The sequence below is a fragment of the Vitis riparia genome, chromosome 8 (assembly GCF_004353265.1).
Source record: "Vitis riparia cultivar Riparia Gloire de Montpellier isolate 1030 chromosome 8, EGFV_Vit.rip_1.0, whole genome shotgun sequence".
Lineage (NCBI taxonomy): Eukaryota > Viridiplantae > Streptophyta > Magnoliopsida > Vitales > Vitaceae > Vitis > Vitis riparia.
In genome coordinates, this window is record NC_048438.1 from 1,617,869 (window position 1) to 1,633,263 (window position 15,395).

At 33.9% G+C, this 15,395-nt stretch overlaps 1 protein-coding gene across 5 annotated transcripts; it reads left to right on the top strand.

Moving 5' to 3' along the window:
• The first annotated feature begins 1,233 nt into the window (after positions 1-1,233).
• On the top strand, positions 1,234-10,204 carry LOC117920020 (protein DETOXIFICATION 24-like). Of its 5 annotated transcripts, XM_034837365.1 has the most exons (10): positions 2,438-2,754; positions 2,882-3,539; positions 3,888-4,137; positions 4,974-5,515; positions 8,253-8,339; positions 8,425-8,481; positions 8,582-8,820; positions 8,964-9,082; positions 9,294-9,380; positions 9,882-10,204. In XM_034837365.1, the coding sequence occupies exons 3-10, from the start codon at positions 3,892-3,894 to the stop codon at positions 9,957-9,959; spliced, it is 1,455 nt and encodes a 484-aa protein (XP_034693256.1). In that variant the 5' UTR covers positions 2,438-2,754; positions 2,882-3,539; positions 3,888-3,891; the 3' UTR covers positions 9,960-10,204. The 5 variants fall into 5 exon arrangements, with proteins under 5 accessions (XP_034693255.1, XP_034693258.1, XP_034693256.1 ...); XM_034837364.1 differs by lacking the exons at positions 2,438-2,754; positions 2,882-3,539 and adding an exon at positions 1,234-1,368; XM_034837367.1 differs by lacking the exons at positions 2,438-2,754; positions 2,882-3,539 and adding an exon at positions 1,255-1,438.
• Positions 10,205-15,395: the final 5,191 nt, after the last annotated feature.

The following is a 15,395-nucleotide window of genomic DNA, read 5'->3' on the forward strand; positions in this document are numbered from 1 at the left end:
AAAAATAACAATATACGAAATTAAATAATTTATATTTTTAATTTGATATAAAAATATTTTTTAAAATTTTATTAAAACAATAGGCACTATATTTAATATAAATATAATTAATTAATTAAAATAAAATATATTAAATTAAATACCTCACACACACACACATATATATATATATATATATATATATATATATATATATATATAAAAGTTTAATTTAAGTTTAAAATTTATCACATTTTTATTTAAATATATAAATAAATTTTATTAAAACAATTGACACCATATTTAATATAAATATAATTATTTAATTAAAATTAAATATAAATAAAATATAATAAATTATGTTTATTTAAAATAAATAAATTATAAATGCCTATTAGGAGAAAAAAATAATATAATTTATTATATTAATTAATAATTTTTTTTATATATTATATGTAAATAGTATATAATATCACACACAGATATATATATATATATATATAAGTTTAATTTAAATTTAAAATTTAACATATTTATTTAAATATATAAATAAATTATTATCATATCGATATAATATTATGAACTTAAATTAAAATATGATAAATTTTAAACTTAATTGAACTTATATACATGTGAGATTATATACCACTTATATATAGTATATAAAAAATTATTAATTAATATAATAATTTATATTATTTGTTTTTTAATAGGCTTTCATAATTTATTATATTTTATTTATATTTAAATATAATTAACTAAATATATTTATATTAAATATAGAGTATATTATTTTAATAAAATTTAAAAATATATTTATATCAAATTAAAAATGTCAATTATTTAATTTTATATATTATTATTTTTAAAATAATGAAATAAGTATATTTAAAATCAAAATAATATAATATTTTTATTAAAAAAATTAAAGTTATATATAAATATATATAAAGTTAAAACCGTAGTTGGTGACTACGGCTTTAACCATTTTAAAAAAAAGTCAAAGGCGTAGTCACCGACTACGACTTTAAACTTAAAGTTAAAACCATGGTAACTACGGTTTCTAACCACTTTAGAAAAATAAAACCGTAGTCACCAACTATGATTTTATGACATGACAGCTTATTTGGTACAGACGTATTAGATCGGGTATTATTTTCAAAACAATTTTATTTTTTGGAATTTTTTTTTTAAAACACACTATTTTAGGTCAAAGCTCCTCGGTATGTCTGTCTGTCTGTCTGTCTGACTGAGTCTCATAATCTGTGTAGAAAACCCAGTATGCAAAGTGCCTCTTCTCTCCCCCTCATCTCCCATTCTTCAGGAGCCTGAAGAGTGAAGCCAAGATTATCTCAACACTCCTTGACTTGCAACAAGAGTTCAACCCAGGTGAGAAGAGGACAACTTCTATTTTCTGGAGTGAAGCTTTGGGGAGTTTTGAACTGAAGAAACTCTTTCAGTCAGTGACACTCGTAGCACCACTTGAGTGCCCTTTTTCATTTTATTTAATATTTTTTTGTTGTTAAATTAATGTGTTTGAACTCATGTTTTTTAATGACCCAGATGGTGTATGTAGTTTATTGAATGAGTCTAGCTATCTGCCTTTTTTTTTTTCAAATGCATCCAAACATATTCATAGTTTTGGACGACCCATATGGTATTTATAGTTGTTTTGGCCTTATGTACTAATTGTGTGGTATGCAACTGTCATTCATGACTTGCATACACTCTGTTTTCACAAATGCCCAAGTATTCTGTGTGTAATCTTGTTTTTATGTCTGTTCTGTGCGCTTCAGAAACCAAGAGTTCTGATAAGATACAGAGAATAGTGAGGAAAATTTGCTGTTTTGTTCCTTGTAGGTCTCACTAATGATATATGTTCATTGTTTGATTATTCTCATTTCTAGAGGTTCTTAACATTTACATGATTGGAATACAACTGAACTTAAACCATTCTTTCTTAGGTGGTTGAAGGCATATATGATGATAGAAAAGGAACAGGAAAGAAATGTAGATGAGATCTTTTATTCATCGAATTAGCTAAATCTCATCCATTAGTTCGTTTGGATGTGTCTCCTTTTTTTTTTTTTTTTAAATTAGATATTTCTATAAAAAGTAGAATATCTTGTCAGAAAAAGTATAGATTCGTTTTCCATCTTTAAAAATCACTTTCAGAAATTTTAAATTTTGTGGTAATAATTTTTTTTTTTATACCTCAATTTTTTTTTTTTTTTAAAATAGTTTTGAAATTATTACTTTTTCAAGTCTCGAAAAATTGTTACTAGCATTTTCTGATTTTAAAAGTAGAAAATAGAAAGTACGTCCAAACCAACAATGGGATGTGGGTTCCTTTTTTTATAGAAAGAACATGCCTATGACAAGTGTCTAAAGTGCTTATCTAGCATTTTCTAAAGGCAACCCACAAGATGGGAATCTAGATCCTCTGTTGCAACAGAAAGCACCTCATGATGCTTTAATGGCCATGGTTCATGGAGTTTAGTTTGCATGTTGCTGGAGAATGGGATTGGATGGTGAGACTCAATTGATACCCCTGCTGGATTGGGTGGGTTTTATAGTCAAGCTCCCTTCTGCCTTTGCACTTGAGAGCCAATCTCCGTCCAGCCAAAGAAAATCTTCTACATGAAACATTTGGCTTGATGAGACCCCAAGATTTATCTATCTTTTCCTTCTTGATCATCATGGATCATGGTGTTTAGTTTGCATGTTGTTCGGGAATGGCACCGAATGGTGAGAATCAATAGACAATTCTTGTAGGTAAAATGTTTATCCTGATGAGACCCCAAGATTTATCCATCTCTTTTTCTTCTTTTCTTAGAATTGCTTTGTTGCTGTGCAAATTGATACACAAATAACTAGCTCTCCATATTTTCTATCTGAACAGAAGCTCTTGGATTGAAAGTATACGCAAATAACAGGTGGGATGCTTATTGAAATTGGTTGGAGTATAGTTTTGCTGTGCACAAGCATAGAATAGAGGAAATAAGTGGACTTTATTCTTAGTCACTGATATAGCAAAACTATTAGAGAGGTGTCAAGGTAAGCAGCTTATCATACAATATATTATGGGGCCATGGAAGAAGGAGGTAATTTCATTATAGGATTGAGTAAAGAACATGATGGAAGAGGTTAATTTACCACTTCATGGCTATGGGAAGGTGTGTATACTTGCCATGTATTCTCAATAAGTCTCTTTTAGTATGGAAACATTTGGAAATTTTCACAAGTTGATGATGTGATAAGGAAGAAGGTTCAATTCATGAAGCCCAAGCTGAAAGGGCAAGCATGCTTATGGCATCAAATATTTTTCAGGATTAATTGAAGCTAAAAGTAAAGCACTTTCGTCCTACTAAACACTAGAAAAACTCATACAATGGGATGTTTTTTTCTTCAAACAAGATGGAAAGTCTGTTGAAGTGTATATATATATATAGAGGAGTTCCATCAGAGAATTATTTGGAAATGGGTGCAAGGAAATGAAGCCCAACTTGCTGCATGCCTGCTATAAACTATGGCTACCAATGAAGATTTTATTTGAGAAGGTAGGCACATTCTAACCTTAGCGTTTAGGTTTCAATCTATCAATGACTATAGGTTTTAGTTACAGGTGCTAAGAGATACTTTAAACTCCGTTCCCTGTGAAAATAAGAGAAAAACCAACTATTATAATCTTGAATTTCAAAATTCCAGAGTATTATAGTGTTCATGAACTCTTTATTTAGTGTGTAACTTCAGTTTCAGAAACCAATAAATTTTTGTGATGTCAGTTCTACAATAAGATTATACATGGGATATTACACACATCTCGAATTTGATAATTTATCAAATAAAAGCTTAAACCATGATTCTAATTAACCTATTATATTTCCTTATTCATGTTCTTATGACAGGATCATGGATAACAACATGGAAGAGAGGCTTCTCGGTTCAGAAACAGAAGGTCCAACTGATTTGAAATGGAGAATTTGGGAAGAATCGAAGAAGGCATGGAGGATCACATTTCCTGCTATGCTATCTAAAATTACTGCCTTTGGAATGCTGGTTGTGACACAGGCATTTATTGGTCACATTAGCCAACTAGATCTCTCTGCCTTTGCACTTACACAAACCATCCTTGTGCGCTTTTGCAATGGGATACTGGTAACTTCTTGCTTATACTTCATGTCCCTTCATTTTATAAGGTGTTTACAAAAACCACATTTAGTAGACTCATATAACTTTCCAAGGTGTTTACCACATAAAACATCTCAATTGATTCATTTTTACCTATAAATTCCATCAAAAACAAAGAAAAACAAGGTCGACATTTTTATTTGAAAATGAAATTTTTTGACTCATGTTCTTGGATTTGTGAAAAAAGGACTTAGGACATTAATCCAAGGGCTTCCCGAGTCAATCATCCTGATCATCACCTCCTCCCTTGCAAAGACAAGCCTTTGTTTGTGCATATTGGGAGGGTCTCATTTTCTATTGTTTCCAAAGAAGGAAAAAAACTTAGGAGTCTTTCTTTCCCATGCTTAATATTCTCCACAAAGCTCTAGCTCACCATGTTGAGGGGACAGTAGTGTGATGCTGTGCCACACAATTTCCATCTACCAAAACCAGAAATATAAGTCTATAATCCTCATATCCTAAATACTATAACTTTAAAATTGTTGAAACTATTCTGTTTTTTTATTTTCTCTTTTCCTCTTTTATTTTTCATTTTTCTTTTTTCATCTTCTTTGGAGTTGGTTAGAGAGACGCTGGAGGCAGAGGCATGGTTTGGGTTGCATGTGAAGAAACTTTATATATTGAATTTATTATTTGATTATAAATAGCCATATTCTCCAGATGGGATATGTATTCCCATGTTTGTCTATCCTTTAATGCATTGTCATAAGAAACAATTAGCTCTTACATACACATCTTAATAAAAGGCTTAATTTTCTTTTCTTTTTTCTTCTCTTCTTGTTTGTGATTTTTTCTTTTTGCAGATAGGCATGTCAAGTGCAACTGAAACTCTCTGTGGGCAAGCATTTGGAGCAAAGCAGTATCATATGATGGGTATATACTTGCAGAGATCATGGCTTGTTGATGTGACTATGGCCACAATTATGGCCCCTTTGTTCATCTTTGCGACTTCCATATTCAAATTGCTCGGTCAGGAAGACGACAAGGCAATAGCTGTTAGAAGTTTCTCTCTGTGGTTCCTTCCCTTTCTCTACTACCTTGTGTTTAGCATGACCCTCCAAATGTTTTTACAAGCTCAACTCAAGAACATGATTGTTGCATGGGTATCTGCTGCGTCATTTGTGCTTCATGTATTGTTGTCCTGGCTCTTTGTTATCAAATTGAACTTAGGGATTCCTGGAGCAATGAGTGCATTGACCATATCTTCTTGGTCAATGGTCATCGGAGAGTCTGTGTACGTCTTTGGAGGTTGGTGCCCTAAAACATGGAGAGGATTAAGCAGCGCTGCCTTCACTGACATACTGCCTGTTATAAAGCTCTCTGTGTCCTCCGGTTTTATGCTTTGGTAACCCCTGATAAAAAAATTTCAGTTTCTGTACTTTTTTTCCTCTTGTTTCATATATGCTTTTCTCTCATTAACAAGAGATCATTGTAAGGAAATACATTTACATGATAATAATTTCAAGTGGAATTTACAAACTAAGGATACCATATTTTATAGAAAAATTAAGTACAATGAAAACACTAGTTAAGTGCCAAAGATAGAAAAGTAGATGAAGCATATTCTTATCCTAGCTTCGGTTGTAATCTAGACTTTGAAGAAGCTTCTAAACCAGATATGTGGTAACAGGAATGGAGCCCAAAACTTGTTAAGGAACTTAGTATGACCAAATCAGAAGATACCTTTTAAAACATATGGTAATGCTCCATCTTCTGGTCCATAATTATGGATGCTAGCCTGTATTATATCTCTAACTGATATTGCTATTTCTGTGAGTGAAGAGTTTATTGGCAGGCTTCCAATTTTCTTTAGTGATCCTTCTATTTCTAATGTTCTTTGCTCTAGAGGGTTAAACTCTTACAATATCCTTATTCATTTCTTTGTATTCATACTTGTTCCTCTGGGTTATGATCCTTGAGGCTAGAGGTAAACAAATTTTTTCATGCTTTGGCCCATCTTAAAATTTTCTTGTATGATGATATAATGGTTTTGATGGGTTGGATTCGGGTTCTTTGTCTATAAAGATTAGATATCTCCAAAGGAGATCCCAAGTCATTTAAAGGCAAAGAGTGGGGGATTGGAAATATTATATATATCTATCTTTTAGATTAGATGGCTTTGAAATCTTTATTTTCTTAACAAAGATTCTGAGTTAGAATTTGAGGCATTTGGTTTGTAGGAGGACCATTATGATTCCTCGGAAACTGTCTCCAGATCTAGTCATGATTCCAGTAACCAAACTGGAAATGGTGAACAGAAAAATGATGTTGAGTATTCAAGAAGCTAGGTATAAGAAATAGGCTCTGTTATGCTTCAGGAGGTGTGGTTATGCTTTGGTATTCTGGAGTGGTGTAGGTTTAGGGAAATTCAAAAGGTTCTTTACTCCCTTTCTATCAGATTCAAGATGGATGATTTGAATTACCTGTGGCTCGCAGCTGTTTGATGTTCCTCCTATGACCTTCTAAATCCCCCTTTTGGGCACCAATTCCTGGTGCAAAAATCATGTGGTTCAATAAACTTGTTTGAGGATTTTAAGATATGATGGATGGAAGGTCATTCCCAGGGTTGGAAGGGATATAAAGTTATGCGAAAAAAAGACCTTTGTCAGGTTCCAACTCAAGAAGTGGAAGGAAAGCTTTTTACTGATATCCATGACAGAAAAGAGAGAACCATAAGGATATTGAATTTTGCATGTGTTGGAAGGTCTAAGAAAATGGATAGAAAAGTGGAAGAATTTTAGATCCTGTTTTAGAAATGAGCTAGAGGAAATCATTGTGAAAACAGAAGTCAGTAGTGATGGAAACCAGCTGTTTGGTAGAAAGGAAAAAAGTAGAGAAGAAGAAAGTGAGAGAAAGAAAATAAAAAAGGATGACTGCTGTAACTATCAGCCTAATCCTAAAGACTATATTTTCTATATATGAGTGTAATTGCAACCATATAGCAAGTGAGGAGTGTATTCTCAACTACATTTCTAAATTTAAGTATATTGCTTCTGTGCTTAAGAAAGATTCATTCTATATCAGAGACTATAAGAACAAATTTCTCATGTTGATGAACATAAATCTATTCTACCAACTCATCATTTAGAAAAATGGCTCTAATATCAAGCTGCTCTAACTTCATATGATTGGGCTATGTTTCATTATGGGGTAAGATACTTGATTGAGGCCCAAACTATCTTTTTGTGTGTAACCGTTTGTCACCAACCATTCTTCAAACCTATAAAGTGGTATCCTCCAATCCTAGAATTCCTTTAATTATTTCTTTTGAAGGCATATTTGCAACCAATGATTTTCTTTTGAAAAGATTTTAATCTCCTTCCTTATAGCAACAGTTCATTGTGTAGGCTCTTTACTAGGTTTAAGATAAGCATGAGGTTCCTCTTCCTCAGTACTTTCCACCATACTAAGTGCATAAGTTGCCAAAGTACAAAATTATACCTATGAGATGGTCTAATATGCCTTCTTGTTCTGTCTAACTAAACTATATGTACTCCTATGTTGTATATGTTTCCTCACTAAGATGTTGTATGTCCTTTTGCTTGGCACTAGAAACACACCCGTGTATAAAGACACACATGGCTTGAGTGAAGCCTTAAAACCCATTGGAATCCACTTATTGTAGAGTTTATTGGGCTTCTTGGAAACTAATCCTATAGTATTTCCTACATATAAATGAATCATATAGACGGACATAATTGAGTGATGTCTCGAACCTAATAGATGTTCTTAGAATCAACTAGGAATATTTGAGCCCTATTAGGCCCAACTGCAGGGAACAAATCTGAACACTAATGAAATTCCTATATATAGTTGAATAATATGTAAACCAACTACAGAATGCATAACCCTACTATGATCAACTACAACTATTTAATATTTAGGTGAAAACATCATAATAGCCTAAAGATTAACTTAGACTTCCCCAAAATAAAAGTCAGTTGTTTTCACTTAGATGGGATTTTGAAAGACCTAAAATTATTTTTATTCTTCTTTAGCTGTATGGGTAAATCACATTCATAATACATCTTATGATAGAGCTATGACATCCTAATTATCATTCGTTTTAAAATCTTCGACAGCTTAGAGTTGTGGTACAATGCTGTTGTACTCTTAGTGGCCGGGTATTTGAAAGATGCATCCATTGCCATCTCTGCCTTCTCAATTTGGTAAGGTTTTGTCCAAATCTTGTTTCATTTATTTTTTCGTTTCACATTACTAAGCAACTTGGGTTTTAATTTATTGACTTTGCAGTATTAATATTAATACCTGGGAATTGATGCTATGCCTTGGTTTCGTAGGTGCCTCATGGTATGACTTCTATTACCAGAACCACTTGCTTCCTTTCTCTTTAGTGTTTTAGTCACTTATTTCCCTTACAACAAACTTCTTTATGTTTTTATTTGTATAGTGTGCGGGTGGCAAATGAGCTAGGGAGAGGAAATGCTAAAGCTGCAATATTTTCTATTAAAGTCATCCTATGTAATTCAATATTGATTGGAGTAATCTTCTGGGTTTTGTGTTTAGTCTTCGGTCATGACATTGCTTACTTGTTTACAAGTGATGAGGAAGTAATAACGATGGTTTCAAGTCTCTCAGTCCTCCTTTCTTTCTCAATCTTGCTTAACAGTGTTCAGCCAGTACTCATAGGCAAGTGTTTGTTTCTCTGGTCTGATAATACTAATTATTGTTTACACACATAATAGAGTGATTTAAGAGCTTCATGACAATGCTTTTACAAATGATGGAAAAAATCAAAATTATTTTCTTAATCTTGGAACTCTTCTTAGCAGGGGTGGCTATAGGTGCTGGTTGGCAAGGTGCGGTTGGGATCGTTAATGTTGGTTGCTATTATGTTGTTGGGATTCCAGTAGGAGCTTTGCTAGCTTATGTCGCTGATCTTTCGGTTAGGGTAAGAGTTGTGCGTTAAGGTCTAAAACTTTGGATCCTTGTATTGGATCCTTACAAGTCAAGATATGCAACATCTATTGAACTTGGTGGCATTTGATTTGTATTGAGCTTTAACTTTAGTGGTAGTAGCCTAATTAGCAAATATGAAATTTGAATGACATTTGATCCTACATTTTCAGCATTTATCTTGAATTTTTTCTTTGTTTTTACAGGGCATGTGGATTGGAGTACTGTGTGGAATAGGGATGCAAACACTTGTGCTTACCATTATGACATGGAGAACTAATTGGGATGAACAGGTAGGTGGGGTTTGTGTTTTTTTTTTTCTTTTTAAATATACTTAAAATTAAATAGTGTTTAATAGTAGTAAGTATCAACTTGTTTGTTTTTTTAATATTTTATTTTTATTAAGTATTAAAAAGTTAAAAAAAAAAAAGCAACAAGTTACTTTTAATATTAAAAAAAAAATAAATATTTTGACTTTTTCTATTTAGCAAAAAATTTAAGAAATAAGTAATAAGTCAACAAAAAATTTGACTTTTTCTATTCAGTAAAATTTTTAAAAAATAAATAATAAGTTAGCAAAAAATGAAAAAACAAACGGTATGGAATTTGAAAGTTAAAAAAAACAAATAACACTGTAGATATGAAAAGAAAAATGAAGTTGTATGGTAACGATTGAGAGTGTAGAAGTAGTTTATCGATGCTTTGATCAAACATAAAATGCTTTAATTTTGATAAAAAAAAAATTGAAGATCTAATTAGTGCTATATGTTAACAATTATTAATTTTTCTTTCAGGTTAAAAAGACATCTGATCATCTTAATAAGTGGCTCTTGGAGTCTTCAGAATCAAACCAAAACTCCCCTCAAGCCTGAAAAGAGTGAACCATATAAGTACTTTCAACCCAAAACATGGAGGAAGAAATTGATTTCATAAGAATGAATTTGCATATGACATTTAGAATACTAATTAGATTAATCTTCGGTATAAGAAGATATCGTAATATCCGATCAATGATTTTGATTATTTAAGAGGGATCTATCCTTTTGAATGTTGATAAGTGAAGTTGTATTAACCTATTAGGCTAGTAAAAGTGAACTAAGATTGAATTTTTCTCTCTTCTTGCTTTTTGCTTGTTTACATTAAGACTCATATCACTTTAATTACTAAGGGTTCAATTATCATTTCATATGTTAAATGTTGACTCAATGCAAAAATGACTTGAAATCAACTATTCAAAGATAGTTAGCTAATAACTAACCAACCAATAGAATGGGGTATTAATAAATTTGGAATGGTTACAAGGGGTTCAAGATGCTAGATCAAATGTATTTGGCAAAGTTGGTGTAAGAGACATTTTCTTTAAGAGATGTACCAATGTAGTTGGACAAGAACTTAAAATATCACTTTCTCTTTATATTTTCTTTAGGCTATGTTTGGTTTTCAAAAAGTTTGATGCAAAATACAAGGAAAAGAAAACATATAGGAAAATTAGAACGAAAGAAAAAGTGAAGAAAAATAAAAATAAGATTTAAAGTCAATAAATTATTTTTATATTATATTTCAAAATCATTTTTAAATATTTAACTCTTATATATAAAGATTAAATAATTAATTAAAAAATATATGGGTTTTTATATTAAGATTAAATAATTAAAAAATATGAGGTTTTTACTAATTTTAATTATATTTGACTTTCTTTTATATTTTCTATAATAAAATTAAATAAGAAAAAATTATTTTCTTTAACAATTTTTTCTTCTTTTTCTTAAATTTTCCAATCTAATCGTAAGGTTACATCCTTCATTATCCATACACATCTATTATTAACCAGTGTGAGATGGTTAGAATTCGATTGGTGTGGATCCCACATTTCAGTTCATGCGTTTTTCACTTGATGGTGAGCTTGATTTTTATTTGAAAATGATTTTATTTATTAAAAAAAAAATGACTTGGAGTCGTCACTTATTTTTGTTTTATTTTTAAAAGAGTAAACAAAGTAAGAAAGAAAACTCTAAGTGTGACTCATTCTTTTAGAAAATGTGGTATATGAAAAACCGGATCAAGTTTGAGAGTCAGGTTACTTATCAGGAAGGTACGGTAAAGATTGTAACACCCCTCTAAGTCCTTAAAGTCGGGTCTCTACTAATAAAATGAAGCTGACATGACAATTGACGAGTAAGTCAGTGGATACCCATAACGAATCATGCACATACGAGAATCAGAACATGCAAAAAGAACGATTAGGATGCGGGTAGATATGTACCTAGGCAATGAACCAAAATGAGCTATCAAGAAATGAGGTTAGTGCACCAATAATGGATATAAAACATAGCACACGTGCCACTAAATCAAGTATGAAGTCATCAAGTGTCACAACTCAATCAAATCGATCTTCAAAAGAAACATCCAATAATGTTGGGCCCCCACAAAAGCCCGTTTCATTCTTGCATGAATTAATTTTGTAAATTCCATCACTTGGAATTACAGAATTTAATTCACGCTTATTTTTAAAACATTTTAAAAATCATGGAAGTTATGAAGATTGCATGCCAAAGGAAATGACAACAAAATTTTATTAAAAATGTGATTTTTTGGACTTGAAAACTCTAAGGTTGAAAAATTTGGAGGATGGGAATTATTTGAAAGGTTGGAATTTGGAAAATCATTTGAAAACGGGGTTAGGAAATTATTTTTGAAATCGAAAGGAAGGAATTTGAGGGGTGACACGTGGCCCAAAGGAGGCCATGCAAACTGAAAATCATACAAGTGGGCCCAGGATGTGAGTGTTGGGACTGGACATGAGATAGCCAATGAAGTTAAAGCAACCATAGCGACACCAATTGCAAACTCCTCAATAGGATCCCTTTCTTGTAAGATTAAGTTCCTCAGGACTGATAGCTGAACCATTATTACAATCAGACAGCACTAGGAAACCATGAGGGAAGGATGATGACTCAAAGATACGGCAAGAAGGGACGACTCTGAATGTCACAAATACGGAACGATGGTGACTCAAGGTGCCTGAACGAACATGTACGATGGCTCTGAACGCCAAAATGAATGATGGTTCGAAACACCGAAAGCTAAGAAAGATGGTAACATCAAATGCTTGAATAGTTATGAAAAACGACTTTGAACGCCAAAACTAAAGAAAAGAAATGACTCAAAAAGGCCCGAAAGAGTGTGCCCAATGGCTCTAAACGCCAGAATGGAGGCAAATGGTGATAGGTCGAATGAAAAATAAACATGGGGACTTTGAGTGTTGAATTGAAAATGTGGCCCTGAATGCCAAATAGAATACAAGTAATGGCTTTGAAAGCCGAAGCGAAGATGTGGCTCTGAATGCCGAAATGAATGATGTAATGACTCTGAATACCGAAACAAAGATGTAATGAGTCTGAATGCCAAATGAAGATGTGGCTCTGAAAGCCAGACTGAAGATGTAATGGCTCTGATTGTCATAATGAATGATGTAAGGGCTCTGAACGCCAAACAAAGATGTGGCTTTGAATGCCAAATGAAACAAAACATGGCTCCGAGCGCCGAACTGAAGGTGTGGCTCTGAACGCAGAACAAAAAAACAAGGATTTGGATGTCGAAAGGGAGATGTGGCTCTGAACGCCAAACGAAAAATGAACGACTCTGAACGCTAAACGAAAAAAGGTGGTAACTTTGATGTTGAAATGAAAACTCGGCTTTGAACGCCAAACTGAATATGTGGCTCTAAACGCTAATATAAAGAAAGATGGTGCCATCAAATGCCAAAATGAAAATACGGCTCTAAACATCAAACTGAAAAGAGGTAGTGGCTCTAAATGCCAAACGAAAAATGATGTGATGACCCTAAATGTCGAATTAGAAACATGGCTTTGAACGCTAAACGAAAAATAATCAACGGCTTTGAACACCAAACTGGAGATGCGATGGCTTTGGATGTCAAAATGAAAAAAGTGGCTATGAGCGCCAAACTGAGGATGAACAATGGCTTTGAACGCCAAACGGAAAATGACTCTAGATATCGAAATGAAGACAAACAATGGCTTTGAACGCCAAAATGAAGATACGACTCTGAATGCCAAGATGACTATGCGGCTCTGAACGCCGAACTAAAGATACGGCTCTGAACGCCAAGATGACAATGTGGCTCTAAACGCCAAACAGAAAATGAATAACGACTCTGAACATCAGAATGAACATGTGGCTCTGAGCGCCAAACGAAAAATGATCAATGGCTCTAAACGCCAAATAGAAAATGAACGATGGCTCTAAACGCCGAAACAAAAATGTGGCTCTAAACGTCGAACGGAAAGACGACGTGATAACTCTGAATGTTGAATTAAGGACAAATGACGGCTCTGAACGCCAAATTGAAGAGGCGGCTCTGAATGCAAAATGAAGATATGATGAATCTAAATGTCGAACTGTAAGAAAATGGTGGCTCCAAATGCCCAATTGTGAACTGATAGCTAGGAACATCAAGCTGAGAGAGATGACTCTAAACGTCATAAACGAGAAGACACGGCGGCTCTGAACTCTAAGCTGAAAAAGACGACTTTGAACGTCATGGCTGAAAGGACATGGTGGCTCTGAGCGCCAAGCTGAAACAATAGTTGTGAAAGTCAAGCCGAGAGATACGACTTTGAAGGTCATAAACGAGAAGACATGGTGGCTCTAAACGCCAAGCTGAAAAGGGGTGACTCTGAATGTCATAATAGAGCATGTATGGTGGCTCTAAACGCCAGAACTACAAGAAAATAATGAAAGGGGAATATGCCCTAGTGTAGCATGTCGCCACAACTCTCAATCCACTAGAAATGTCTGAAAAAGACTCCACGAGTCTTGAAATATGCTCTACTAGCAAGTCAGAGTGATCAAATCGACTGTGAACATAGTTTTACAACTCATCTGACTGGACCATGATGCTTGACGAGATGTCATAATGAGTCGGATGCCTCTAACTCAAAATACTCTACTGTAGGAGTCCATCGTCATCTGAAACGAATGATCCACTAGGAGTCTCAAGAGAATAGTCTGCTAGGGTAACCACCGTGATCTCAACGCAACAATCTACTGAAGATTCGTGGATAGCGAGACAGTCAAAACCCGAATGTCGTGCTCTATTGAAGGCTCATCTCTACGAAAATCATAGGAATAGTGGTCAATAAGCAAACAAAATATCTCTCAGTCGAGCGATGAAGGTTGCATCAGATCTATGAGAAAACCATCATCTCTACAGTTGAATGAGGGAAATATGCCTTAGTATGGCATCAGATGTACCTGGTTAGTCCTGATGACTCGCAAATAACTCAATGGGGATGCGCAAGAGATCTAACATGTACTCCATTGAGATGGTGATGTGGGAATCCATGCGCTTGAGATAACTCCGTCCAAGAATCACAACAATATCAGAAAGTATGAGCCTGACTGAATGACTCAAGAAAGGCTTCTTGGAGTGTTAGGACAAAATGAAATCGAATCACCAACCTGGCACGTATCTCATAACTGGGGATGATCATGAGAATCGATGGGGATGTACAAATCTCAACCAAAAGGGGAATATGCCCCAGTATGGCATCAAATGTGTGACAGGTCGGAAAATCAGATGACATCAAATCATCCATCATCAAATGCATGGTCTTAGTCATCCACGTCCATAACAGAATCAAACCCACAGATCTAAGAGGTATCTCTCGGATGGAGAAGCATGATGAAATCTAAGTGCCGAGAAGTGCGAGCTTAATTGGATGGCTCCCGAGAGGCTCCACCGAGAAATCCTCGTAAAAATAATGAACATGTCATCGCCTTAATGCGTATCCTATAAGTGGGGGTGATCATACAACTCCATGAAGATCTATAAACCTCACCCAAAACGGAAATATACCCCAGTATGGCATCAGATGTAGGAAATCAGATGACATGAAACCATCTATCATCGAACATGTGATCTCTGTGGTCCAAATCAAATCCAAACATCTAGGGAACGTCTACTGGAATAAGTATCATGACGGAAACCAAATGTCAAAAAATAGGGCCCGACTAAATGGATCCAAAGAGGGTCCACCGAGGTATCATGATAAGGTAACAAACATGTCAGCGTCTCAGTGTGCGTTTAGTAAGTGATGATGATCGTGCAACTCCATGAAAATCTACAAATCTCAACCGAAATGGAATGTGCCTTAGTATGGCATCAAATGTGTGGTAGATCCGAAAGTCAGGTGACACCAAATCATCAATCATCAACTATGCAATCCCGATCATCCACGTCCATAACTCATAAGCGGAGATAAACATGCAACTTCCATGAAGAT

Excerpts from the sequence above, each read along its gene's own strand:
- LOC117920020 (XM_034837363.1), top strand. The coding sequence starts at position 2,702 with ATGTTGTTCGGGAATGGCACCGAATG. Across the intron at positions 4,138-4,973 it reads GCTTTTGCAATGGGATACTG|ATAGGCATGTCAAGTGCAAC; the intron begins GTAACTTCTTGC and ends TTCTTTTTGCAG. Across the intron at positions 8,482-8,581 it reads GGTTTCGTAGGTGCCTCATG|TGTGCGGGTGGCAAATGAGC; the intron begins GTATGACTTCTA and ends TTATTTGTATAG.